The sequence below is a fragment of the Vulpes vulpes genome, chromosome 11 (genome assembly GCF_048418805.1).
Source record: "Vulpes vulpes isolate BD-2025 chromosome 11, VulVul3, whole genome shotgun sequence".
Taxonomy (NCBI): Eukaryota; Metazoa; Chordata; class Mammalia; order Carnivora; family Canidae; genus Vulpes; species Vulpes vulpes.
Window position 1 is genome coordinate 21,361,080 of NC_132790.1, and position 26,637 is coordinate 21,387,716.

A 26,637-nucleotide genomic window follows, 5' to 3' on the forward strand; every position below is an offset into this window, starting at 1 on the left:
AGCACAGTCAGCCTGCGATGTGCCTGTAATCATGTTTTTGATAAAGTCTTTGTGTTCTGGGACATCAATGATGGTCACATAATACTTGCTGGTCTCGAATTTCCACAGGGAGATATCAATGGTGATACCACGTTCACGTTCAGCTTTCAGTTTATCCAAGACCCAGGCATACTTGAAGGAGCCTTTTCCCATCTCAGCAGCCTCCTTCTCAAATTTCTGGATAGTTCTTTTGTCGATCCCACCACATTTGTAGATCAGATGGCCAGTAGTGGTAGACTTGCCCGAATCTACGTGTCCAATGACGACGATGTTGATCTGAGTCTTCTCCTTTCCCATTTTGGTTTAGGTTTAGCGGTGGTTTTCACGACACCTGTGTTCTGGTGGCAAACCCGTTGCGAAAAAGTCCCTGAATCTTTTTAATTCTTCCCTAATTTCCTGGTTGACCCTTTCATCTTTTAGCAGGATGGTCCTTAACCTCCACATGTTTGAGTTTCTTCCAAATTTCTTCTTGTGACTGAGTTCAAGTTTCAAAGCATTATGGTCTGAAAATATGCAGGGGAAAATCCCAATCTTTTGGTATCGGTTGAGACTCGGTTTATGACCCAGTATGTGGTCTATTCTGGAGAAAGTTCTATGTGCACTTGAGAAGAATGTGTATTCAGTTGCATTTGGATGTAACATTCAATATCTGTGAAATCCATCTGGTGTATCATTTAAATCAATCCAGTGTATCATTTAAAGCTCTTGTTTCTTTGGAGATATTGTGCTTAGAACTTACTGCCATTTGCAGAAAGCGCCATGTTGAAGTCTCCCAGTATTAGTGTATTATCTAAGTATGGTTTTACTTTGATTATTAATTGATTGATATACTTGGCAGCTCCCACATTCAGGGCATAAATATTGATGATTGTTAGGTCCTCTTGTTGGATACATCCTTTAAGTATGATAGACTGTCCCTCTTCATCTCTTACTACAGTCTTTGAGATAAACTTTAATTTATCTGATATGAGGATGGCTACCCCTGCTTACTTTTGAGGACCATTTGAATGGTAAATGGTTCTCCAACCTTTCATTTTCAGGCTGTAGGTGTCCTTACATCTAAAATGCATCTCCTGTGAACAGCAAATAGATGAGTCTTGCTTTTTTATACAGTCTGAAACCCTGCATCTTTTGTTGGGATCATTAAGCCTGTTCACGTTCAGAGTTACTATTGATAGATATGAATTTAGTGTCATCATGATACCTATTCAGTCCCTGTTTTGTGGATTATTTCTTTGGGCATCCTCTTTCTATTACAGAGTCCCCCTTAATATTTCTTGCAGAGCTGGTTTGGTGGTCACATATTCTTTCAGTTTCTGCCTATCTTGGAAGCTCTTTATCTCTTCTCCTATTCTGAATGAGAGCCTTGCTGGATAGAGTATTTTTGGCCGCAGGTTCTTCTCATTTAGGACCCTGAATATATCCTACCAGCCCTTTCTGGCCTGCCAGGTCTCTGTGGAGAGGGCTGCTGTTAATCTAATATTTCTCCCCATATAAGTTAGAGCTCTCTTATCTCTTGCTGCTTTAATGATTTTCTCTTTATCTTTGGAATTTGCAGTTTCACTATTAAATGTTGAGGTGTTGAATGGTTTTTATTGATGGTAGTGGGGGATTTCTGTAGCTCCTGAATTTGAATGCCTGTTTCCCTCCCCAAATTAGGGAAGTTCTCAGCCATGATTTGTTCAAATATGCTTTCTGGTCCTCTGCCTCGTTTGGAGCCCTCTGAGACCCCAATTAAATGTACCTTTTTTATCCTTCTGAGGCTATCCTTTATTTCCCTTAACCTTTCCTCATGGTCTTTTAATTATTTTCCTCTTTTTTCTTCAGCTTCCTTCCTTGCCATTAACTTGTCTTCTATGTCACTCATTCTTTCTCCTACCTCATTAACCCTCCTCATTAGACCTCCAGTTTGGATTGCATCTCAAATGTTTAATTTTGGCCTGATTAGATCTAAATTCTGTAGTGATGAAGTCTTTTGAACCCTTTATCCTTTTTTCCAGAGCCACCAGTAGCTTTATAATTGTGCTTCTGAATTGGCTTTCTGACATCAAATTGTAATCCAAATTCTCTAATTCTGTCGTAGAGAGTACGGTTTCGGACTCTTCCTTTTGTGATGAGTTCCTCTTTCTAGTCATTTTGCTCAGTGCAGAGTGGCTAAAAACGAGTTGTACTGGAAAAAGGAAGAAAAAGAAACAAAAAACAAAAAAACAAAACGAACCACAAAAAACAAACAAACAAACAAACAAAAACCAAGGAGGGGTATCCTCTGTTCTATATACTGTAAATCCCTCGATTTCCCCTGGAGCTTTCCAGTGCTGCTGGGCCAAGAACTTGCTCTTCCCCCGTCCTTCCAGCTCGTCTTCTGGGGCAGGGGCCTGCTGTGCTGATTCTCAGGTGTGTGCACCTGGGGTAGCTGCCCTGCCCCCTGCAGGGTGCTGGGCTCAGTGGGAGCTGTTTATCCTGTGAGGCCCCTGTTCCCTGGTGGCCCCCAACCTCCCAGGCACAAGGTGACACAGGGAGGAACAACAGTGGTGGCGGCCAGGGTCCAGACCTGGAGTCAGCTTCCCCAGTAACTCCTGCAGTCACTCCCGCAGTCTCCCAGTCTGCACTGGCCTGGATGGTCCGGGGCGGCGGGGGTGCTGACCTGCACAGCTTGGGGGCAGCCAGCATCAGGAGCGTCCTCGCTGTCCTGTGCCCTCTTCACCTCCGCCTCTCCTGGGGGGAGCGCAGGATCTTCGGCTGTGTCCCCCCTCCCCTTGGGATCTGGGGCCTGAGCTCCTGGAATCACGCTCCCCGGGCCGGCTCCCGAAGGCAGCAGACCGCAGCCCCCTCCCGGAGCACCCCCCCCCCCCCCCCAGCTGCTCCCGAGGCCCCGCCGGGGCTCCAGCCCTTTACCCGCTGGGCCCGCGGTGTGGGGCGCTCTCCCCCGGGGCGCGCTTCCTATGTTAGTGACCCCGGGAACCTGGGGACTCCTCTGCCCCTCCAGCGGTTCTCCTGGAGCTTCCTGCGAGCACTTTTCCCTCCGGAAAGAATCCATCCTGGATATTTAAAGTTCCTGCTTCTCCGAGGCTGGGATTTCCTGCCCTGGAGGCTCTCGCTGCCCGGCCTTAGCTGGCTCCTCGCGGGGGCCCCTCCCCCACTGGATTCTTTTTTTTTTCTTCCACCTTCCTACCTTGGTAGAAGTGAAAACCCTTCTCTCTTTAGCATTCCAGCTGTTTAAATCTCAAGTCGAATTTGTAGGTTTTCAGGATGATTTGAAAGTGACCTAGGTAAGTTGGCAGGGACAGGTGACTTGGGGACCCTTTTCCTCTGCCATCTTGCCCCTCCCTAGGTCACCTCTTCTTTATCCATTCAACTGTAACGGACATTTGGGTTACTTCTATATCTTGGCTATTGGAAATAATGCTGCAGTAAACATAAGGTTGCATACATCACTAAAAATTACTGTTTTCAGGTAAATACTCAGGTAAAGCAGTGAGATTACAGGACCATGTGTTATTTCTATTTTAAATTTTTTGGGGAAACTCCATGCGGTTTTCCACAGTGGCTGTAACAGTCTGCATTCCCACCAACAGTGTACGAGGGTTCCTTTCTCTCCACATCTGTTCAACACTTGTTATTTCTTGACTATTTAGATTTAGCCATTCTGACAGGTGTGGAGTGGTATCCCATGGTGCTTTTTATGTATTTTTCCCTGGTGATGAGTGATGTCGAGCATCTTTGATATATCCCCTTGCCACATAGTATTCATAATTTATTAAAATAAGGAATATTTTGCATTTTAATATGAAGAGGATGTTTTGGTAATTTTTAAATTATCAATTGATACTAATATGGATAGGATTCATATTCCAGAATTCTGAAAGCTTTAATCAATCACAGACTACATACATAACAGTGGTGTTGGGCTATTTCATTTAATCATTTACTTTTTTATTCAATAAATATTATTGAGCCTCCAGGTTACATTAAGGGATGTGAGAGGAACCAGACCCCTTACTTCTTCATGGTCTCAAAATGAATTTGCAACCATAGCCTGCGGACACTCTGAATACATCCCCTCATTGACCATAGCAGCAACATTTCAGGAAATATAAAGGAGGAAGTGTTTGGGAAGAATCGACTGAGGCCAAACCACGGTTCAAATTCTTTGGCTGCAAGTCCAAGTCCCATGTGATATTCTGAAAATGGCTGTTTGCTCTAGTCATGTTATTTCTCATCTCCAAAAATATTTCTCAACATCTAAGTTTTAAAGAAACTTTGAAAACCAGTGAATGGTAATAAACACAGATGACACTGTCAGAGGATCCATGTAATAACTGCTGATTTACAGAAACATCATTAGCTATGTCATTAATATGCATGTGCCCACAGACTCACTCCAGTCCAACAGCAGCTGCTAAATATCTATATCACACAAAGCCATGCTAGACTTCATCTGTGATTATGACATTGACGGCAATGTCATTCATTCATTCTCAAAGACAACCAAGATGAAAGCAATGAGCTATGTAGGGAGGACAAGGCAATGAATATAACACGGAGTCCTTAATTTATTTAAGGTTGTAGAGAATTCAGTAGTATTTGATAAACTCTCTCATGAAGAAAAGAAAAGAACCTAGAGTGTGACAAACAAGCTTAAACATTAGGAGAAGAGTCACAGAGTACATAAGGCTTCTAATGAAGGTTAGAGCTTAAGAATCTTAGAGAATCTTAGGCTTATAATGAATCAGCAGGAAGAGCTTTAAGTGACAGAAATCCACCCAGAGGAAATGATGAGGCCACAAGATTGGAAGCAGGAAGCATGAACTACAGTAGTGTTTGAGAACCTGCAACAGGTGCATAAGACCTCTTTCTGAACTACGTGGGTAAGTCAAGGAAAAATGGAGATGATAGGAAAGGGGAGTGATGAAGGCAATGTCTGCACAGAAGCTGAAATCCTTGCAGAGGGAGGGGTTCTATAAAGGAAATAGGCAAACTTCAAATTGGATAACTGTAGCTGCAAAGTGGCCTTTGGGAAGAACAGATTCCAATCTGCCAGGATTATGACACGTACACTTACAAGGAACAGAATTTTAATGTGAATCCTTCATATCCCCAAATGGTCAATACATGAAGACAGTGGGTACTTTCTTCTTAATGAACAATCTGGGGGAAATTTGGAATTAGTTTTTAGAGAACTGGGTAATATTCTATTGTATACATAAACCACATCTTCTTTATCCATTCATCTTTCGATGGACACCGAGGCTCCTTCCACAGTTTAGCTATTGTGGAACTGGGTAGCGAAACTTTAAGTACCTACTGGCCTCCTCGGGATTCAGTGGTTCTCCCCTGTGGTGCTTTGTCCCACAGGGATGTTTGGCAGTATCTTAAATTTTTTTTTAAATTTTTTATTTATTTATGATAGTCACAGAGAGAGAGAGAGAGGCAGAGACACAGGCGGAGGGAGAAGCAGGCTCCATGCACCGGGAGCCCGATGTGGGATTCGATCCCGGGTCTCCAGGATTGCGCCCTGGGCCAAAGGCAGGCGCCAAACCACTGCGCCACCCAGGGATCCCCTGTTTGGCAGTATCTGAAGGCATTTTTGGAAGTCAGTACTGGGGTGGAACACATGCTGTGTGAACACCAGGGATACTGATAAATATTCCAGGAAGCAAAGGACATCACACCACAATAAAGGATTATCCAGCCCTGAATGTTAATAGTGCTGTGATTGAGAAATTCTACACTAATTAAGGTTATAAAAGAGTCGTGAATTACAGAATAAGATTTCTTTTTTTAAAAGTTTTATTTATTCAGAGACAGAGAGAGAGAGAGAGACAGAGAGAGAGAGAGAGAGAGAGAGAGAGGTAGAGACATAGGCAGAGGGAGAAGGAGGCTCCCTGCACAGAGCCAAATGTGGGACTTGATCCTGGACCCTGGGATCATACTCAGAGCCCAAGGCAAATGCTAAACTGCTAAACCATCCAGGCACTCCAGAGGATAAGATTTCTGAAGAGGACTACTGGAAAGAATTAAGTCCTCAACCTCATACTCCACACCCAAGAAAAAGGGGTAGAGAGGTACAGCCCATTTTACCTTGGGTCAAGAATCCTTAAGAATTCTACAAGAGAACATATGTTACTTGATATTAGGGGAGAGACATGGCAGACAGATACCTTACTCATGCCTGTAATTTGAAGTGGAGAAATGACAGTGTCCCTGCTGTTGGAATGAGAGACTAGTGATCTTGTGAGGTGGGTGTTTGCTACACTAGTGGAAGGTTGACCATTCCTTGGATGATCTGTATGCTAGAGACAGCTGTCATGGTATCTTTGATTTGGTCCACAGAGCCTACAGTTCTACAAGGGTGACCTGTGTAGGGTGAAATCATAATCAGCCATTCAGAATAAAGGGATATTAATTTACATCAAGTGAAGAAGAAGTAAAAGAGGGAAAGAAGTTTCTTCAGTAATCTATGAAACACAATATCAAAGAGTCAGGTCGAAACACTTAACACACCTAGGAAGCATGGTAACAGCTAACTGCAGCACTCATGGATTGTGAATCATCCACTGTCTCTACTCTGTCCCTTTGGAAGGAGACATCAAAAGCCAGGTTAGCAAGTGAGGGATGGGAGGAGAGGAATGGTGTGACTGAATGCTGGACCGTCTGGCCGTTATGTGAGCATGGGCATTGTGAATATGCACCAGGCTCACCAGAGGCTATGCGATCCTCTGAACGTGACCAGAAATCTTAGGAAACTCTGTTTCCATCCAGGGTGGAAGAAAGAACTAGCCAGATTCAATTAATTCCAAGGGGTCAGTAAAGCAAAATTGGTTATTTTCTGTTGATACTTTAAATGTTGGACTTGGTCAACATATTACATAGTCCCAGGATCCCCTAGAAGGTAAGGAGATCATTTCTTACACTCCTGTCCTTCCATCACAGATGGTATCTTGCACGGGGTAGAGAATTGGACTGGCTAATTAATTGCTGAATTCTATTTCAGAAACAGGAGCACACGCTTTATTCTCCATGGTCTCTAAGGACCTCTAGAGGCTAAAACCTTCCTGATGACTTTTCAGACACAAAGCAGCATCACTCTGCTCTCTCTGGAGGCTTAGAATTAGATACAAAATAGGCAGTGATGAATTCATGCTAGCTGATAGAGAGAAGGGTGTGTTGTTCCTCCAGTGTCTCTCCTCTGTCTGGCTTCTGGTGAGTTCTGAAACCCTGTAGGGGGCAGCTAGTGGACTCACCTGAAGCCTGCTTTAAGAAGGAACGAAACCCTGAAAGAGATGGAGGAGATGACAGATGAGAAGGGAGAGAGCGCCTGGAGGTTAGCACAAGGGAGCTTTGAGTAGAGTGAGCAGAGCAGGTGCAGAGCCCCAGGACTGGGGTCCCTGTTCTGGCACTGCCACTAACTGTGCAACTCTGGGTACTGCCCTGTGATTCTCTGTGCACACAGCTCACTGGGCAGATTCAATGCACTTGGGATCCAGGTCTCTATGACTCATTAACATCGCACAGACCAGGGAGGAAAGTCAGCTCAGCACAGGCAAACTTCTGAAATCTAGGAGCAAGGGGTTCACAAACTACAAAATGGATCAAACTAACAGCTGAGTGAACACATTACAAAACCTTCCATTGGATTAGGAATTCTGACATTAAAGTGTGTGAAAGCTGCCCAGGAAATAAGAGAGTAAGGAAATCAGCTAGTCCTAAACTTTACAAGAGCCTGACTTGGCCAAGCATCTCTAATCTTTTGCTTTTTCTGCCCTTGGTTTCAAGGCGGGTCATCGGAAGAGCCTCTCTGTTCATCCCCCAACTCCGTCTCTGCCTATCTGTGCCTTCTTGCACAGCAAACTTTATAGGCATTCTCTCTTTGACTAGAAGTTCAAATGTAACAGAACATGAGATCCATGAAGAATCATAGAATACATCCAAACAGCAGTGACAAGCGGGAAGGGGCTTGATCTACAAAGAGAACAAAACTCTCTCAAGCTCACACAGCCAGGGCAAGCCAGAGCCAGCTTAGCCCCAGGGCTCCTCACCTCTCCAGCACCCCTTCCCCTAAACCACCTGGTCCCTATTGGCTGCAGAGAAAGGGAGGGTTCTGAGTTCCAGGGTTGCAGGAACTGAGTCCAGCACTGGAGACAGGGACTTCTGCCTCTTGTTTGTCACATGAGTCTGTGCCCATCCTCTGGGTCCAAGAGTACCTTTGAAATCTCCGTCCAGAAATGTGTACCCTATTTTCCTTTTCAAATTATCCTCCAACACCTTAATGGTGCCTCAAAGACTGAATAAGGTATTAGAGTCTTACACATCTCTATGCAAATTGAGGCATCACCAGCTACTTGTCCTGTGGTGGGAGGCAGGCTCACAGCCAGAAGCCTCCTCATCTGCCATGGATTAGCCTGGTAAGTAGATACAACGTTTTCCTTGCAGAGTATCTGACACATAATGTGCTCCATACTGCTTGGTTTCTCTCCTGGTTTCCTTTCTTCACATTCATCCAGACAACTCACACCATGAGTGAGTCACTGCTGGGAATGATAAAGAATGTGATCCTGGGACTGCCAGGATCACACTTTCCCACAAATACTACAACTTAAATCCCTACATGCAGAATGGCTTTGGCCCTGCACTGCCCAGAGTCGTGCTCATTGAAGCCTGGTTTCTTCTTCCTTCTCTTTCTGTTCCCTTCACTTTTGCTCACTTGTCTTCTGGGTTTTTTTTCCCCTAAATTCCATCACTGGTGGTTGTATGAAGAATGGGAACTGTATTCAGGGGGAAGAAAAAAGGGCTTGTTCAGCGGTGGATCCCAAGCAGTCATGTGCCTGAAGAGAGACAGGCCAGGCAGGCACAGACTGAGCTCTGTGACTAGAACGGATGCAATGAATCACACAGAAAGGTGGCACTGATCTTGGGAACCACGGGGCGATCCGAGTCCTACACTACCCCAGAAATTCCAGGCACGTTCCCCATGTAATAATGCTGCATTAGTCCTCACTGGAGCACTTCTGGGGCCTTGAGATAACGGAGGCTCCCAGGTCCCCTTCCTCCTTCCTCCTCCTCAGCAAAGACTCTGAGATTAGGCTCTGGCCTTGTGTCATTAAGGTTGGGAAAAGGGGAAATGGAAAATATTTCTGGAGTTCCTCTGCCTAAGGAGGGTGCCTTTGCCTGACACAGTTCTGCCAGAAGCAAAGCTTTCCAGCCCTGTCTTTAATCACCATGAGGCAATGAAGGTGAAAGAGTTTCCAGATCATTCGAATGACGGGAGAATACCAACTATAATCACTCTCAAAGACAGAAAAGTCTTTGCAGTTAAGGTCTGGGAATGCATTGAATAATGTGTCATTGTAACAAACCCGGGTAAGGCTGTGCCTATGTGGTGAGGGGTTAATAATGTGAGTTCCTGATGCCACAACCTGCCAAGGTTCTCTATTAACACGTTCAATGCTGCTTCAAGGACATGTTGAAATTGTAGAGAATACGGCTTAACATAACGCGACTTAAGCATTTTCTGTTACCTAACTGATGTATTTATCAATGTCTTCCTTCATCTATAAAACAGAGGGTTATTATCCCAGCCTGAAGCCTGATGATGAGGAAATATGAAGAAAGGAAGTTTGCCAATGTTTTCCCCTAAGCAGTGATCTCAGGAAGGCATCAGTTTCCCACTTTGTGGACTTCATGCCCTGTGTCTCCTACTCCCTGGCCCCTGCCCCCCAGAAAGGGCAACTCTCCAAAGTTCTCCAGGTCGGAACCTATAAAGTGCCCTGGCTTCCCCCTGCCATGGGACTGTTCAATGTCAGTCATCCTGCTTCCTTCCTCCTGACTGGCATCCCTGGTCTGGAGAGCTCTCACTCCTGGCTAGCAGGGCCCCTCTGTGTGATGTATGCCGTGGCCCTCGGAGGCAACACTGTGATCCTACAGGCCGTGCGAGTGGAGCCCAGCCTCCACGAGCCCATGTACTACTTCCTGTCCATGCTGTCCTTCAGTGACGTGGCCATGTCCATGGCCACACTGCCCACCGTGCTCAGAACCTTCTGCCTCAATGCCCGCAGCATTGCTTTTGATGCCTGTCTGATCCAGATGTTTCTCATTCATTCCTTCTCCATGATGGAGTCAGGGATTCTGCTGGCCATGAGCTTTGACCGCTATGTGGCCATTTGTGATCCTTTGCACTATGCCACTGTGCTCACCAACGGAGTTATTGCTGGAATCGGCGTAGCTGTGACTGCCCGGAGCTTCATCACCCTCTTTCCCCTTCCCTTCCTCTTCAAGAGGCTGCCTGTCTGCAGATCCAATGTTCTTTCTCACTCCTATTGCCTGCACCCAGACATGATGAAGCTAGCCTGTGCTGATATCACTATCAACAGCATCTATGGACTCTTTGTTCTTGTATCTACCTTTGGCATGGACATGTTTTTTATCTTCCTCTCCTATGTGCTCATTCTGCGTTCAGTCATGGCCATCGCTTCCCGCAAGGAGCGCCTGAAAGCTCTCAACACATGTGTGTCACATATCTTGGCTGTACTTGCATTTTATGTACCGATGATTGGGGTTTCTGTAGTGCACCGCTTTGGGAAGCATGCCCCACGCTACATACATGTCCTCATGTCTAATGTTTACCTCTTTGTACCTCCTGTGCTCAACCCTCTGATTTATAGTGCCAAGACAAAGGAGATCCGCCGAGCCATTGTCCGTATGTTTCGCCCCATCAGAATGTGACCTTCATGTTTGCCCCTAATATCTCATGTTCAATACAGGCATATGTTGTTACTCACAGTGTCCTTATCATCATCATCATTGTCAACATTATCATCTTTGTATCATCTAGAATAAAATAAATATATAGGGGAAAGTAAAGGTCAGAAAATGGAGCAATGAAAAAAAAGAAAATGGAGCAATGAAATTAGAACAATAAATGTCTAGTACATTCACCAAATTTCAGTGGTATTCATAGAGAAGTTGATATTGGAGTCATAGGTTATTAGACAACTGTTAACAGAGGGTGACTGATATAAATAAGAATCATTTTCCATTACAGTGACTGTTACCAATATTATATTAGCTAATTCATTGAATCATTAAAAATGTCAGGTTCTGTAGAAATTATTGATATGATTTAATTCATTTAAACTTTATAATAATCTCAAGAGGTATAGAGAATTAAGTCAATTTTTTCAGAGTAATACAGATAATAGGTGATCCAGATGAGAATCTATACTTTTGTTTCCTGGGGAACCTGGGTGCTCAGTTCAGTTAAGAGTCTGACCTTTAGTTTTGGCTCAGGTCATGATCTCATGGGTTATGAGATGGAACCCCACATCAGGCTCTGTGCTGGGGGGTACTGTTTGAAGATTCTCTCTATTTGCCCTTCCCCCTGTCCAACAGCGTGCATATGTATTCTCTCTCTCTCTCTAAAATAAATCAATCTTAAAGAAAAATACTTGTCTGTCTCCATTATGTGTATCTAACACCTACAAATACTATCTGTGTGCTGAACTGGCCTCACTAACATTCCAAATGTTATCCTTCCCTTTGGCTTCACTGTCATCACATTCACGAGTGTTTCAACTTCACAAAGTGAAATTTGATGTACTGTCAGAATGTGATATAAAACGTATGACCCTGGAAAACGGAAAGAGACTGACATCTAGAAGAAAGTCCAGATTCTTCTCTGCTTCCTTCATCTGCTCACCAATCTATCCTTCCACAGGGAAAACAGTATTCAATATATGAATGATAAACTTTTGTGTTTTTTTGCCATTATACTAAGTATATGATTTCTCTTTCTCTTCCTTTCTTGGGACTTTAATTTTCTTCTATATAATGATGTGATAACAGATGCCAAAAATCATGTCTTTCTAGAACTTCTAAAAATCCCTGGGAGAGGTAATAGAGAATTTATGATTTAGACACTACAAAGTAAATATTTTGGACCTTTTATTAAATTGGTTTTCGTGGACACTCTTTCCTTGATACTGGGGAGGTATAATACAATAAAAAGTCCTTGGCAGAAGTGGAGTGCTTTCAGATGAGGTTTTAGCATACATCTAATCTAAATTAAAGGAGGTGCTCTGTGGAGACTGACCTACCACCAGTGATACTGAGCCAGAGACTAAAGCGGCTGAGCATAAAGTTATCTAGTTTTGTCTCTGTGAAGCTTTCTTGAGGGAATATGAAGAAAAAATATCAGGTGCTAGAGGGAGGGAATTATTTTTGAATGGAAGTGATGTATTTGGGATCCACATTTCCATATATGCTTATAAGCGAAATAAGAGACTCATAATGTAAGTGCCTCATTCACTATATAAATTATTTTAGGGGCATGATTGGGTAACATAGCGCAGCATGATTTCAAATGGAAAATAATGAGTCAGACTATGGGTTTCAATCAGTTCAAATAATGATTATTTTGATTCACACAAGAAGCTCTATATTCTCACCTTGATTAATAGCAGTAGTAGTAGTAGTAATAGTAGTAGTAGTAATAGTATAATTTATCATGGCTTGAGAGTAGGGTTAAATAATTATATAGATACAAAGGCAAGACTTGGGGAAACTTCTATATATGAAAATTTGGAAAACATTCTCTGATTCCTACCCCAGGGAGAAGAAGACAACCTTTTGACCACAGCCTAATGTTGACAGCCAAGGGTGGAAAGGAGAAAGGATAAGGAGCACTGAAATAGGAGCCTCCTATAAACACCTCTGGGTCTTCTCCACCTTATTTCCTCTCTCTCTCTCTCTCTCTCTCTCTTTAAACAAGCTTTCCTTTGAAGTCAATATTTTTCCTTATTGAAATAGAAAAATATCTGGATTTTGGCCAACTAAAAAGGAGCAATGAAGACTTTATACTTCTTTTGTTTTAGGCCTCTTACTTCTGCCTCAGAAAGTTAGGTCACCTAAGAAGACTATATATTGAACTTGGATCAACTAATCTTGGATGGGGTTATAATGAGGTTTCTGGGGGGAAAAATCTCTAAGTAATAGTGGTCATGCTTTTGCATTGTCTTGTCAGGGGTGCCAATCTCATCCTCCAGGGCCTGTGTCAGGTAGGTCAACACAAGTAACAGAGAGAAGAAACTAGAACAAGACTAAGGATAGGGTTGGATTCCTGTCTCCCTTCCCTCATCATAAGACTCATAATAAAATCAATGCAGTGAGAGTATAAGAATTGAGAAAACGTACATCCATTTGCGGGGGGGGGGGGGGCGGGGACTTCTATGGAATTAATTTCTATATGAGGCTGGGAAGTGGGAGAACCTTTAGAAACAAAAATAAGGTAGTAGAGGTTTATGAACCGGTGCCTGGGTATGGCTGACACCAGTATCAGGGAGGTGCAGCCCCACCTCAAGGAAGCCAACCCAGACCTGCTCAGCTCTGCTAGGACAAGACAGCTTTGCCACTGCAGGTGCCATTCAGTGGGATGAGAAGTTCTCCTCCCCAGATACTGTTCTATGAATGAATAAATAGGAGCAGGGGCACACACTGCCTTTCTTCTGAGTTACAGTTCTCCACAGCAAGGGCATTGCCTCATCAGGAAGATACCCACCACTCCCTCATCAGCTGCCACACTGTCTCACTGTGTTGACACAGGGGTGGACTCAGGACCCTGAGCTGTTCTATTTCATTTTCAGAGAAGAGAGGATTCATGTGCTGGGGCCTGTGCATTGAGCAACGACAACCAGATGCCCTCTGAACAGTTGAGTGGAGTGTGTGCCCTGAAGAGGGCTCAGGTTTCAAGAGGGCCAAAACACAGATTTATGAAGTCAGCCATCACTCTGAATTACCATCTTCCTGGCCTCAGACAAGTAATTGAGTCCCTGCTGAGGCATTACCCTATGCAGGGAAGAGGAGGACAGCTAATCAAGCAGTGCCTCCACACGAATGTCTGTTGGGAGGATCATGGAGAGCACGTGACCACCAGTCGACCTACGCACTGGAGCCCAGAAATCGAGGCTCCTCATTTCTGACCCTGTCCTTGGAATGTGCATAGTCTTGCCCTTTCTTGAAATGGCCCCAAGGTCATGACCCTGAGATACTCATGTCTTGCTGAGACCTTCTGTAAAATATACATGACTGAGCCCAAGTAAGAAAGACCTCTAAACTTTTAAAATTCTGGTATCAGGTTAAAGACATACTGGCCTTAGGCCACCCAAGACAAACCTCGTATGTAAGTTCCCTTGCTTGTTAAATCTGCCACCTACTGATTGGGAGTGTCCTGCCTCTTCTTTCAGGCTCTTCTTGTCTTTGGAATATGGTGGCCAGTTTCAAATGACACTTGGGAAGCCCCGGAAGATCTTTCAAACCAATGCCAGTAGCCAACATTTTATTTAATGGATTTTTCACACTAGGTATAGCTATATGTGGCTTGCAGTCATATTTATAATATGAAGTGTTTTTATTTCTTTTTCTTTTCTTCTATTACGCATGGAAAACTTGTTTATCAAATATATGTAAGAAAATAAACAGAAAGAGGTATGTTACCTGTTAGATAATTATTATTTTTTTAAAGTCTTTATTTATTTCACAGAGAGAGAGAGAGAGAGCACAAGGAGGCAGAGCATCAGGCAGAGGGAGAAGGAGAAGTAGGGTCCTTGCTGAGCAGAGGGCTGGAAGCAGGGCTTGATCCCTGGCTTGATCCCAGGACCCTGGGATGATGACCTGAGCAAAGGCAAATGTTTAACCTACTGAGCCACCCAGCGACCCCTCTGTTTAATGATTATTTAATTTAGTTTGTTTTGTACATGTGTCATTCAGGAGTCAGCTGACACTATCTAAACATTGGATATTTCACTGAAATTTGCATAAGCCCCCAACAATCTTCAAAGAGAATGTATAAACCCCAGCCAAACATTTCTGGAGTCATGCATCACTCACCCAAAGCATGGATGTGTGGCAAGCTTTACTAACAGTTTAGATCCAAACAGATCTCAACTAATAGAAATACAACAAACAGAGCTGGTTATTGGACAATCTTGATTTTATATCTTTAACTGACAGTCAGGTGCTCAGAAAAATTTCTTTCTCAAGTGTTTCTCAATTTCCTTTTCCCTTACAGAGATATTTAGACATTCTTTTTTATTCAACTTTTTTTTTTAGTAAAAAAAAAAAAGTACTGGTTTTTTAGGGGACTAGATATAATTCTGGTAACATACTATGTTCCTTACAAGCTTTATTGTTTGTTTGCTTAAAAGAAACATAACAGCTCGCTCCTTTATTTATTCCTTCAACAGTGTGTATTGTGACCTACAATGTGGGCGGCACTATGTTCACTTGGAGGGCTCTGTGATTACAGACTTTGGTTGTTAGTGTTTGTGAAAGAAATCTATCTGAACAGAGCTGGAAGGGCTATGCCAAAGTCTCTCGAGATGTGTTTACTAACTATTGCTTTTAAATGACCTCCCCCTTGCACAGCCACACCAGGTTTTGAACAGCTGCAGTGTGATGGAGAATGTGACTGGTGAGGATGTAGTACGTGTGCATACGGACAGTGGCAGGCCAGAATGAAGGCTGGGAGCCTCAGGTTGTTTTTTTTAAGGCAAATATCTCACATTACAACAATGCAGGAAAGAAGGTTCCTGAGGGGCCATCTGTATTTTTACCATGGAATATAGCCTGTAAGCAACAATGGCTCAGAGTCAACTTTAAATACTAGATTTGGCAATCCAGCACTGTCTCTGAGACAAAGCCTTCTGTGAATGTTAAACAGCTTAGAAGTAGTAGAGTGCTAGGTGGCTTTTCCTGTATTTGAACAGTTGACATGCCATGACATTGTGTAAACTAAATCTTCTGTGGATTTTAACACAAAAATCCAGCAATCAGCAGTTTCGTAATAGGTCTCTGACTAAAATTTCTAAAAATGTAGAAGCAAGTAAAAATAGATCTGAAACTCAGACAAAGAAATGTCTGTGAAACACATACATCCAAAACTTTATACGCCTGGGTTGCAAACACTAGAATGAAAATAGTTCCCATTTCATTTATTTAGCAAGGATGGAAATTAATGATTATGGGAAATACCATTCAACATTTTGCATACAAATATGTGCAAGAATATTTTTATAAATAATGTAGAAAAACAAGTTTATGGTTTTCAGGCGGGAAAGAATGAAGGCACAACTCTGGTATAAATTGGACACTATTTTTAAACTGATTCTGATTCATTTTCAATATAATCTCTTAACCGTGTTAGACTTCAGACCACACAAAATATTATAAACTGGTTTATAAATTTATGATTTACTTAGATATCAGTATATTTAGATATCACATTGAATACTAATCTTACCAGTTTGAACAAATGCAATTTATGTCAAAAAGAAAAGCCTTTTTAAAACATACTGTTAATTAGGGACTTGGTCAATATTTTTTAAGCAGCAGTTAAACATACATATACGTATGTATATATGTAATTTTTCTATATTAAATTTTTCTATATTAAAAAGTTAAGAGTCTTTAATTTTCTGCCTCAATATTTTTCTCTTAATCCATAGTCATTACAAACAGGTTATATTTATTGTGTGTGTGTATATGTATGTGTATATGTGTATGCATGTGTGTACATCCCAGTGGTCCTTAGCCAACTGAGAGCTGGAGGGTGAGTAATTCTGGAACACTGAAAGGAATTTCTATCACTTTCTTGTTTTTTTGTCCCTTTTTTACTCAGAGCTTAGCTCAGCATATCTGTATTCAACAGTGAGACACACACAAGGAAACATCTCCGAATGTAATACACTTTGTTATCAGGAACCAGATTCAATTCAGCCATGTCCCCAGTTGAGTACAGTACAGGTTCATCATTCCATGTGTGTTTGCTAAAGAAATAAATAAGGCATCACTGCACAAAATGGTGACCAAAATACTTTGTGTTACACTTAGCACTCCCTTGCTCCTTATTCTGTGACTTCTCAATTCTGAGGTTGAATTCAGATATATGTTTAAAAAAAAAAAAGAAACTTTAGAAATACTGAAGTCACCCATATGATTTCGTTTTTTTAATTTTATAAATTTATTTTTTATTGGTGTTCAGTTTGCCAACATATAGAATAACACCCAGTGCTCATCCCATCAAGTGCCCCTCTCAGTGCCCGTCACCCAGTCACCCCCACCCCCTGCCCACCTCCCCTTCCACCACCCCTAGTTCATTTCCCAGAGTTAGGAGTCTCTCATGTTCTGTCTCCCTTTCTGATATTTCCCACTCATTTTTTCTCCTTTCCCCTTTATTCCCTTTCACTATTTTTTATATTCTCCAAATGAATGAAACCATATAATGTTTGTCCTCCTCCGATTGACTTATTTTACTCAGCATAATACATTAGAACCCATATGATTTCTAATACTTAGTTGTAGATACTGAAGCATTAGGATATAACATTTTTTAAAAAATAAGAAAGATTCCTGTTATAAGCATGACTTTAAGGGCTGTGGATTAATCTTTGTCCTTTTTCTTCCTTTCATTTTTGCTCATAACTATGTACAGAGTTAACTCATATCCAGCTATTGGATATATATATATATATATATATATATATATAAAACTATATATATATATAACTATATATATATAACTACATATATATATAGTTTTCCAGGTAACTGGGAGGAGAATTTTCTGGACTTGGTGGAGATGATTGGGTAGCTTTTCCAGCTTTGTGGCTCTGCAGCTCCTTCTGTTGTGTGAACAGCTCCAAGGAATACCTCTCTTAGAGGCCACTTATGTGTCTCAGAGCTAAGACTATTTCTAGAGGAAATAGTCCCTCCCTCTGTTCTAGCCCTAGAGCTCTACAAGCCTTTCTTCCAAGAATTGTGCTCCATTGAGAATTTTAGTGTGGTGGCCCTGCTATCTTGCATCTATCTACTTCCTCCATGCCTGTATCTGTCATCAGCACCTTCTTTCTTGCTCAGTGATTTTTATCTGTTTTATTTGTGACTTCTTTCAGACTGAGGTCAAATCCTCCCAGGACAGCTTATTTGCTGAACATTTCAGAGATTTTCAAATGCTTAGGAGCACCACAGCTTTGCTTGATCCTTTCAGGTTCATGAGGACTTGGATATTATATGGATTATTCCCAGTTTCACCAGTCAATCTCAAGGCCACCTGCCCAGATTTCTGCCTAGGTTACCATTTTCTCTTACTGGGGGTGAGTATTTGTGATTTTTGGGGAGTTTGTCATTTCCTATTGGACTAAGTTTGGTTATTTCCCTTCACTACACTGCTCCTTACCACGTACTTTCTAACTTTGTGTTTAGGCTGTCCGTACCTTGATCTAGGGACATTTGTCATTTGTCATTTCTATGTCATTGAATATTATTGAAGATGTTATCTCTAGGTTTTTATTCTATTTTTTCTTTTCTTTTCTTTTTGGTAATGGTTGGTTAATTTGGCATTCAGGAGGTGTTCAGAGGAGATTCAGATCTATATTGCTGCTATGTTTAGGGCAATATCATGTCACTCAGTCCTTAGGGCTTTATTTTAGAAAAGTTATTTCAAGATCCTTTGTGGAAAAGAAAAACCATGGAAAAGGATATTTCTTTAAAAAATGATATGTTTCTGCCTCAGTGTCTGCTTTTCTCAATCATCCAACAGAGCTGAATTATGCAATAGCCTGTTCACTCTCCAGTGAAAGCCACTGTGTTTGTGTTACCTCTGCCAAGTGTCCACATAGCCTATGTGGGCTGCGCCATGTGTGGTTTGCATGAATTTGAAGAGGATTCTTCTCTCCTCATGGCAGGGATTCTACAGGGATTATGTTCTCTTAATGTCCTGATATTATTAAGCTACCTCTTTTCTATTCCAGCATGTGAAATCTCTGGGCTTGGGCTCACCACAGGCCATTAAAATCCATATTCTAGCAAACTGTGGGCCAATATGTCATTGCTGCTGAAGCAGACACACCCCCCATCAATCAGTGGTGTCTGTTAGGTTTCCATGTAGAGTCCTTACTAGCTCCCTAGAAGAAAGTTAATCATCCTCCTAGTCATGCCCAAGGGATTATTACACAAAACTTTTCTCCTTGTTTCAACTTGTGAATTTCAGGTGTTAACATCATGTATATTGCTTGGTCAGAATGACAAACATATAGGTTCCATTTTAGAAGACTGAAGAATATTATTTATTTCAAAAGTGAAAAGTTGGTCACAACTATTGTGTATCTTTAATTTTTCAGGTTTAAAGATTCTCAGAAGTATTATTCTTTTAAAGTATATTTGGTGATACCTTTTATCTCAAGTCACATATTCTCCAGTTATAGCATGGTTTTTGTCTGTTTTGAGATTTACTTAAAACCATAGGTGGAACCTGTTTATTGGGACAAATAAAAGAGTCTAATTGAAGACCCTCTTCCTTGTTAGCTCTGAGAGAAGTCATCTTTGACAACCTGTGAGACAGTTAATTACAACATAAGGCAGACTGTTGTATTGAGTCAATGGGTTAGAATACAACTAACAGCAAGTACCGAATCAGAGGTCCATTTATAGAAAGAGATTAAAACCCTCCATGGCCAAGTACACCCGAAAATCAGCAATAACAACAAATTCCTAGGGTACTTGGATTTCCAGAAGATCTCTTCCTGGTCAGAGATTAGGCTTCAAAAACATTTTGTACAGCCTCTTACGAATTTCTTTAGTTTTAATGGAATAGATAATTGGGTTGAGCATTGGAGGCACAAAGAGATATACCAGGGACATGAACTTGTGCATGTACTCAGGGGCATTCTTCCCAAACCGATGAACCATGGACACACTAACCATGGGTACATAGAAGATGAGCACAGCACATATGTGTGACACACATGTGTTGAGTGTCTTAAGCCTCTCCTCCTGGGAGGCAATGGCCAATATGGAGTGCAGTATAAGCACGTAGGAGAGGAGAATGAGCACTGAGTCTACACCAAAGGCAGAGATAACAATGAACAGGCCATACATGCTGTTGATGGTGGTATCTCCACAAGGCAGGTGGATCAAGTCTGGGTGCAAACAGTAGGAATGTGTTAACACATTGGCCTTACAGAAAGGCAGCCTCTTCAGAAGGAAAGGCAATGGGAAAACCATGCAGAAGCTGCGGATGATGATGGATATGCCCATGTGAGCCACACGGATATCAGTGAGCACCGAAGAATAACGCAGAGGGTTACAGATGGCCACATAGCGATCAAAACTCATGGCCAGCAGGATCCCAGATTCTGTCCAGGAGAAAAAGTGGATGAAGAACATCTGGGTCAGGCAGGCATCAAAGGCAATCTCTGGAGCATGAAAGCACAAGGCAGCCAATACAGTGGGCAATGTAGAAAAGGACACACCCAGGTCATTGACAGACAACAGAGACAAGAAGTAGTACATAGGCTGGTGCAAGCTCTGCTCCTCCTTTATAATGAAGAGGATTAGGATATTGCCCAGGATGGAAATAGCATAAAGCAGCAAGAGGAGGGCAGCTAACGAGTGTTGTAGACCCTCCATCTCTGGGAAGCCTGTTAGTGAGAAGCTGGTAGTGCTAGAGATGTTAGTCCCAAAACTTCCCATGAGGGTCCTTGAGTAGCTTTTGGGGAAATAGAACCAGAGTAAAGTGAGCAGACAGTGGAAGATCAGGAGTGGTCCCTGTCCTTAGTCAGGATGGAAGAGGCAATGATACTTAAATTCTATGATCGCTAGATCATGAAAGGGTCAAGAAGGAGCAGGTTAGGGATTGTTGGTTACATCTCAGACTTTCTGCAGTCTGACCATATCCACAGATGTGTCTTGGGCTCCAAACTCTTCCCCACAGATATCCTTTGACTCTTTTTTAGGGGAAGGAGGAGAAATTATCTGTTGTTCTTCTTGTCCCTGTGTTCTTTACAGAAAGATTCCAATCTTTCTCCAGTAGCAGAGAGTGACTTTGCCTTTCTCCCTACCAGTTCTTAGCTACCATCTTCTTCAAGAAGTGAGGTATGGTATGTCCTTCCTCCCTCTCTGCTTATTGATGCATTCATTCCTGTGCAAGATGACATCTCCATCTAGACTCTGAGCTGTATCCTCTCTTGTCGGCATTCAACCATCACTCCAGATCCTCATCCTCTTTGTTGCTTGAGCCCTTCCACTTATTCACCATGGGTCCAGAATCTCATGTTTCTGCACATATGATTGCTTTAGATTTTCCTCTCCTGCATGTTCACATGTTTTGTTTTTCACTGTTTATATTAAGGATTCTCAAACTGTATATTAGATTCATTTGAAGAGGTTTACAAAACTCCTTTGTCTGGGCCTCATTCATATCAATTAAATCAGAATCTGTCAGTGGAACTCAAGAATCAGGATTAAAAAAAAATTCCAGGTGATTATGATAGGCAGCCAAGTTTGAGAATCAGGGGTTTAGATCACTCCAATAAGCTTCAGATATGTCCCATCTCACACCAACTTCTTTTTTATTGAGGAACAATTTCATGATCTACTATCATAAGGAATAAACAAACAATAACAACCCTCTTTTTGGTACCCACATAATCTTTTTTCCCCACATAATCTTTTAGTAACCATTCATCTCTCTGTTCTCTTTCATAACTAATATTTTCAAAATTATTTTCGCTCATAATGTCCTTCTTTATCTCTTCTCTGTACATCAATCCTCCCAAATTTATATCTCTAGCTCAGATTTCTTTTAGCTATGGGACACCAGAAGTCAACTCCCTATTGGACTATCAATTGTAATAACTCCTCTGTATCTCAAACATAGTATAAGAATTTGAACTTCTTGTTAGTCACCATACTTGATCCTCTCCAATATTTACCATCTCATGGAAGCCCATCACTATCTATCCATGCACTCAAGCCAGAACAACCTAGGAGGCATCTCTCACACTCTCCCATCCCGAGATCTAATTAATCTATTACCATCTTTCCAAAATATACTTAACACTGGCTTCTCTCCATCTCACTTCCAACTGTCATCCACCCCTCAGCATCATCAACCAGGGTGTCTGCAGAGCCTTCCTTGGTGACTACCCAGCTGAATGTCATGCCTCTTATCAATTCATCCTCCATAAAGCAGCCAAATTATTTGTTTATAATATAAATAAGTGAAATAATGTTATACTCCCACTGAAAATCTTCTAATGGCTTCCCTTACCTTTTGAAATGAGAATTCATCATCCTCATTGTGAAGTAGCATCAGTACCACCTGGGAAGTTGTCGTCTCCCAATTATTTGAATCTTTCATTACTTTTCTGCTCGTGTTGTATGTCAGTGTTTTATAATCTTATACCATTTTTCTTCATGACTCATCACACTTTAGAATCATGATGAATTATTGTGTATCTGTTTGGATATTTGATTAGTATATTTCTCCTCCAATAAATTGTAAGTTCACACAATTGTCTGTTCTTACTTATCTTATTCTCAATGCTTATCCAAGCACTGGGCATAGAGCCCTGGGCTAGGACTCAAAGTTTTTCTAGTTTTAATCAGTAAGTATTGATTAAGTAGATAAACTATCTGAGGAAGAAGGTATCATAAGCTACACATTTTTAGGTGTAACATGAATTTTAGGGGTGCCCGAGTGGCTCCTTTGGTTAAATGTCTGCCTGCCTTTGGCTCAGGTCATGATCTAAGAGTCCTGGGATAGAGACCAACATCAAGCTCCCTGCTCAGCAGAGAGTCTGCTTCTTCCTCTAGCCTTCCCCCCAGCTCATGATCTCTCTCTCTTTCTCACTCTCTCTCTCTACCCCCTCTCTCAAATAAATAAATAAATAAAATCCTTTAAAAAGTTTTTAAATGAATTTGAAAGTTAATAACTCACCTAACAGCTAATAACTGAGTTTTTGTCTCAGCTTTGCCATGTACCAGCTATGCATTTAGTTTACCTACATGCCTTATTTTTACATCTATAGGATAGAGAAAAAAACAGTACAACACTTAAAATTCCTATTCTGGACCCTGGTACAAATTATGTACTGAATAAATGGCAACCAAGAGAATGATGATGAAAAGGGTTACTCAGGGGATGAGATCCTCTGGTCCTCTTTCCACATTTTTTAAAAATATATTTTTATTTATTTATGATAGACAGAGAGAGAGAGAGAGAGAGAGAGAGAGAGAGGCAGAGGAGAGGGAGAAGCAGGCTCCAGGCCGGGAGCCCGACGCAGGACTCGATTCCAGGACTCCAGGATTGCGCGCTGGGCCAAAGGCAGGCACGAAACCGCTGAGCCACCCAGGGATCCCCCTCTTTCTACATTTTCTTCCTACTTTTGGGTTCCCAACCAAAGGCTCCCCCCTTTTGTCTCAGCCTTTATCCACCACACAATGAAAATATTGGAGTATGAGTTAATTACACTGAAGCATTTGCACTGAAAAAAAGCCTTAAATGCTATCTGGTAGGTCTATATGTGCTAGGAACTATAGAGTAAATCTGTAAGAAGGAGGCCAGGATAGTGGGATTTCAGACATCAGGGCTGCAGATGCGGAATATGGGTTTGGGGAAGAGGAATGCAGACAAAAAGTCTCTAAATTTGGATCATAGCCTCTTCTTCTTCAAATATCTGTACCCTAATTGTCTTAGGAGTTTGAAGCTTATAATGAGGTTCCTACAGACCTCTGTGTAAGAGATGAAGTCCCAACTTACCTTCCCCAGGACGGCTCTACTGGAAAGGAGGAGAGAGATGGATGAAGTATTTACCAGGGAAGAAACACCAAGGACTATGCACATTGCATACAGTCTCCCCACCCTGATCTCTATAAAGCTGATTCTTAAGAATCCCCAGGGTCCAATTAGTCCTGGAGCTCAGAGGTGGCTGGGGTAGCAGACAATGCAAAAAAATCTTGAGGCGATGGCTTCTCTGTGTCCTAGAATCTCTTCCCCTTAGAGGTTTCAAAGAAATTAAGAGTTAGAACTGTGTTGTTCTTTATTTTAGAGAAGAGGAACTGAAGCTCAGAAGGATCCCATTTAGTAAGCCAACAAATAGCTGGATTCTATCCCAAATCCCCTGACTCTTACTGATTTCCAAATTACAGCTCCTTTTACTAACTATTCCACAACCCAGATAGATTTAAAGAAGCAAAATAACATAATCACTAAAAACCTAATGATCCATAATCAGCAAATAGAGTAACCATCTTGGTTTGCCTGGAACTATGCTGGTTTTAGCACAGAAAAATCCTGCATGGGGAAACCCTTCAAGCAGTTTGTCACCCAACATCCCAATCTAGATTCAAAACTAACTTCTTCCCTATTTAATTGAGTGTTCTTTAAAAAAAATTATTTAATTGGTTCAATTGCCTAACTCCTCATTTGTAAAAATACAGTAAAAATTCCTGCAGATCTAGTAGACTATGACACTTAATATCACATGTTAAGTGAGACAAGAACTATTGTAATGACTTGTCAGTTTTTCATCTGCCAGGAAAGAATTTGAATAAAGATGGGATAACTAGTGGGCTTTGGAGGCTCTGAGGGCTGTGAGGACAGGTTGATTCCTAAGATACTAATCAAAGGTCTTAAGCTAGGAGAGTCTTTGGCTCTCCGTTTGTGTCACAAACTTCTGCAATGAAGAAATTGAGGTTCTAAGGGAGAAGAGTCTTGCTGCCATGCACAGAGAAATTGTTACAAAGTCAGAACTTGAACGGAATTTTCCTGATCTAGACCGAAAGTCATCCCCATTGCCCATGCTGTCTCTCATTACCAGGTTAGGAGAGGGACAGAAAAGTAACTGGTATGTTATAAGCTTTCACCAAGTGTCTGGGACTATGATAGGTTATTTGATATAGAGTGACTCATTTAATCCTCACAGAAAACCTAATGAATGCATTTTATTATGCCTAAAATCAGTACTGGATTTTTCAGTAGACTAAACTTAATACAAAATTACAGCAGTGAAGGGGCACCTGGGTGGCTCAGTGGTTGAGCATCTGCCTTTTGCTCAGGTGGTGATCCCAGGGTCCTGGATTGAGTCCTGCACTGGGCTCCCTTCAGGGAGCTTGCTTTTCCCTCTGCCTATGTCTCTGCCTCTCTCTGTGTGTCTCTCATGAATAAATAAATAAAATCATTTAAAAAAATTACAGCAGTGAAGAAAACACTAAACACAATCAATCTTAAAAATTATAGCATTACATATATTTTAAATAATAAATAAACATTACATTCATATTATATATTAAAATGTATACATTTATTTAAATGCATAGGCATTTGTATATATAAAAACCACACATGGCTCCAATGGAGATCTAGAAAATGAGAATAAATATCTATTTCTTGAAATAAACACAAAGCACAAGAGAGGAAGTGTTGGTAAATTTTACACCCATAGTCTCCAAATATTCTGTCATTCATTTTATTTTTTATTTTATTTTTTTATAAGATTTCTTTTTTTTTTCTTTTTATTTATTTATTTATTTATGATAGTCACAGAGAGAGAAAGAGAGAGAGGCAGAGACACAGGCAGACTCCATGCACCGGGAGCCTGACGTGGGATTCGATCCCGGGTCTCCAGGATCGCGCCCTGGGCCAAAGGCAGGCGCCAAACCGCTGCGCCACCCAGGGATCCCTCTGTCATTCATTTTAAATTAATGATCTCATCTGATCCTTTGGCCATGGCTTCGGGGGAGATGGGATATGGAGAGTGGAAGCTCCCTGTGCTCCAGATAGGCACTAGGTGGGAATGAGTCTCTAGGCCGCAGGTAGTGATGTGGGCCCTCCACTGCCAGTAGCCACATCTGGAAGGGAATAGCTACCCTAGGAAAAGAAAATGCTTATCCCTTGAGATGAATAAAGCAGAGTATTTGGAAAGCACCTCTGTGGGGAGCCAGCAGGGGCAGCAGGCTCAGACCCCGCCCCTGGGAGGCTCAGCACCTCTCTAGGAATTTCAGATCCGTGGGACTCTTCAGGTTATTTCCACCCACCTGCATCTCTTTCTCTCCACTCTCCCTCACTTTACTAAAAACATATATGTTTTATAGAAAATTATAGAAGATACAGATAATTAGAAAAATAAGACTTCCCGATTCTCACTAGCCAGAGACAACTACTACTATAATTTGTTATTCCTAAAAAAAAAAAAAAAAAAAGTGTTATTCCTTCCAACTACTTTTTCTATGCAAATGTATGAATGTTTAACAGCAATATTACGTCAGTATTTTTACTAAGAAAAAAGTGTCCGCATGCTATAAATTCTATTTGATAAGATGTTTTATTTGAAATACAACTTTACAGTGGCTTATACATTCTCCCAATCTGTCTCCTGCTAGAAATCTGTTGTGGCAGCCATAGCTTCTGATTCAGGTAGTATATCTTTCTAATGTTGTTTTCCTTCATGTTTTAACATTTGAGAGGTCTACTATATTCCTGTCCCATTTCCCACTTTAAAAAAAAAAAAAGATTTAATTGAGAGTGAGAGAGCATGCACAAGCAGGGGGAGAGGAGAGAGGGAAGGAGAAGCAGGCTACCTGCCTGAGCAGGGACTTGCAGGCAGGGCTTGATCCTGGAATCCCAGGATTCCAGGATCATGAGCTGAACCCAAGGCAGACACATAAGGGAGTGAGCCACCCAGATGCCCCACCCCCCTTTCCCACTTTAAAAAACTTTACAGAAAATGATCTCCATTATGTAAAAATTCTAAATTAGCTTTAAATCCA

General features: G+C 41.6%; 2 protein-coding genes across 2 annotated transcripts; one reads left to right on the plus strand and one right to left on the minus strand.

The window, feature by feature from the left end:
• Window positions 1–9,822: 9,822 nt before the first annotated feature.
• Window positions 9,823–10,761, plus strand: LOC112911763 (olfactory receptor 51I2). The gene has a single exon (XM_025988438.2). The coding sequence runs from the start codon at window positions 9,823–9,825 to the stop codon at window positions 10,759–10,761; it is 939 nt and encodes a 312-aa protein (XP_025844223.1).
• An 8,853-nt stretch (window positions 10,762–19,614) lies between these two features.
• LOC112911764 (olfactory receptor 51I2-like) lies at window positions 19,615–20,559 on the minus strand. The gene has a single exon (XM_025988440.1). It carries the CDS (start codon window positions 20,557–20,559, stop codon window positions 19,615–19,617), a length of 945 nt encoding a protein of 314 aa, XP_025844225.1.
• Between the last annotated feature and the right edge of the window lie 6,078 nt (window positions 20,560–26,637).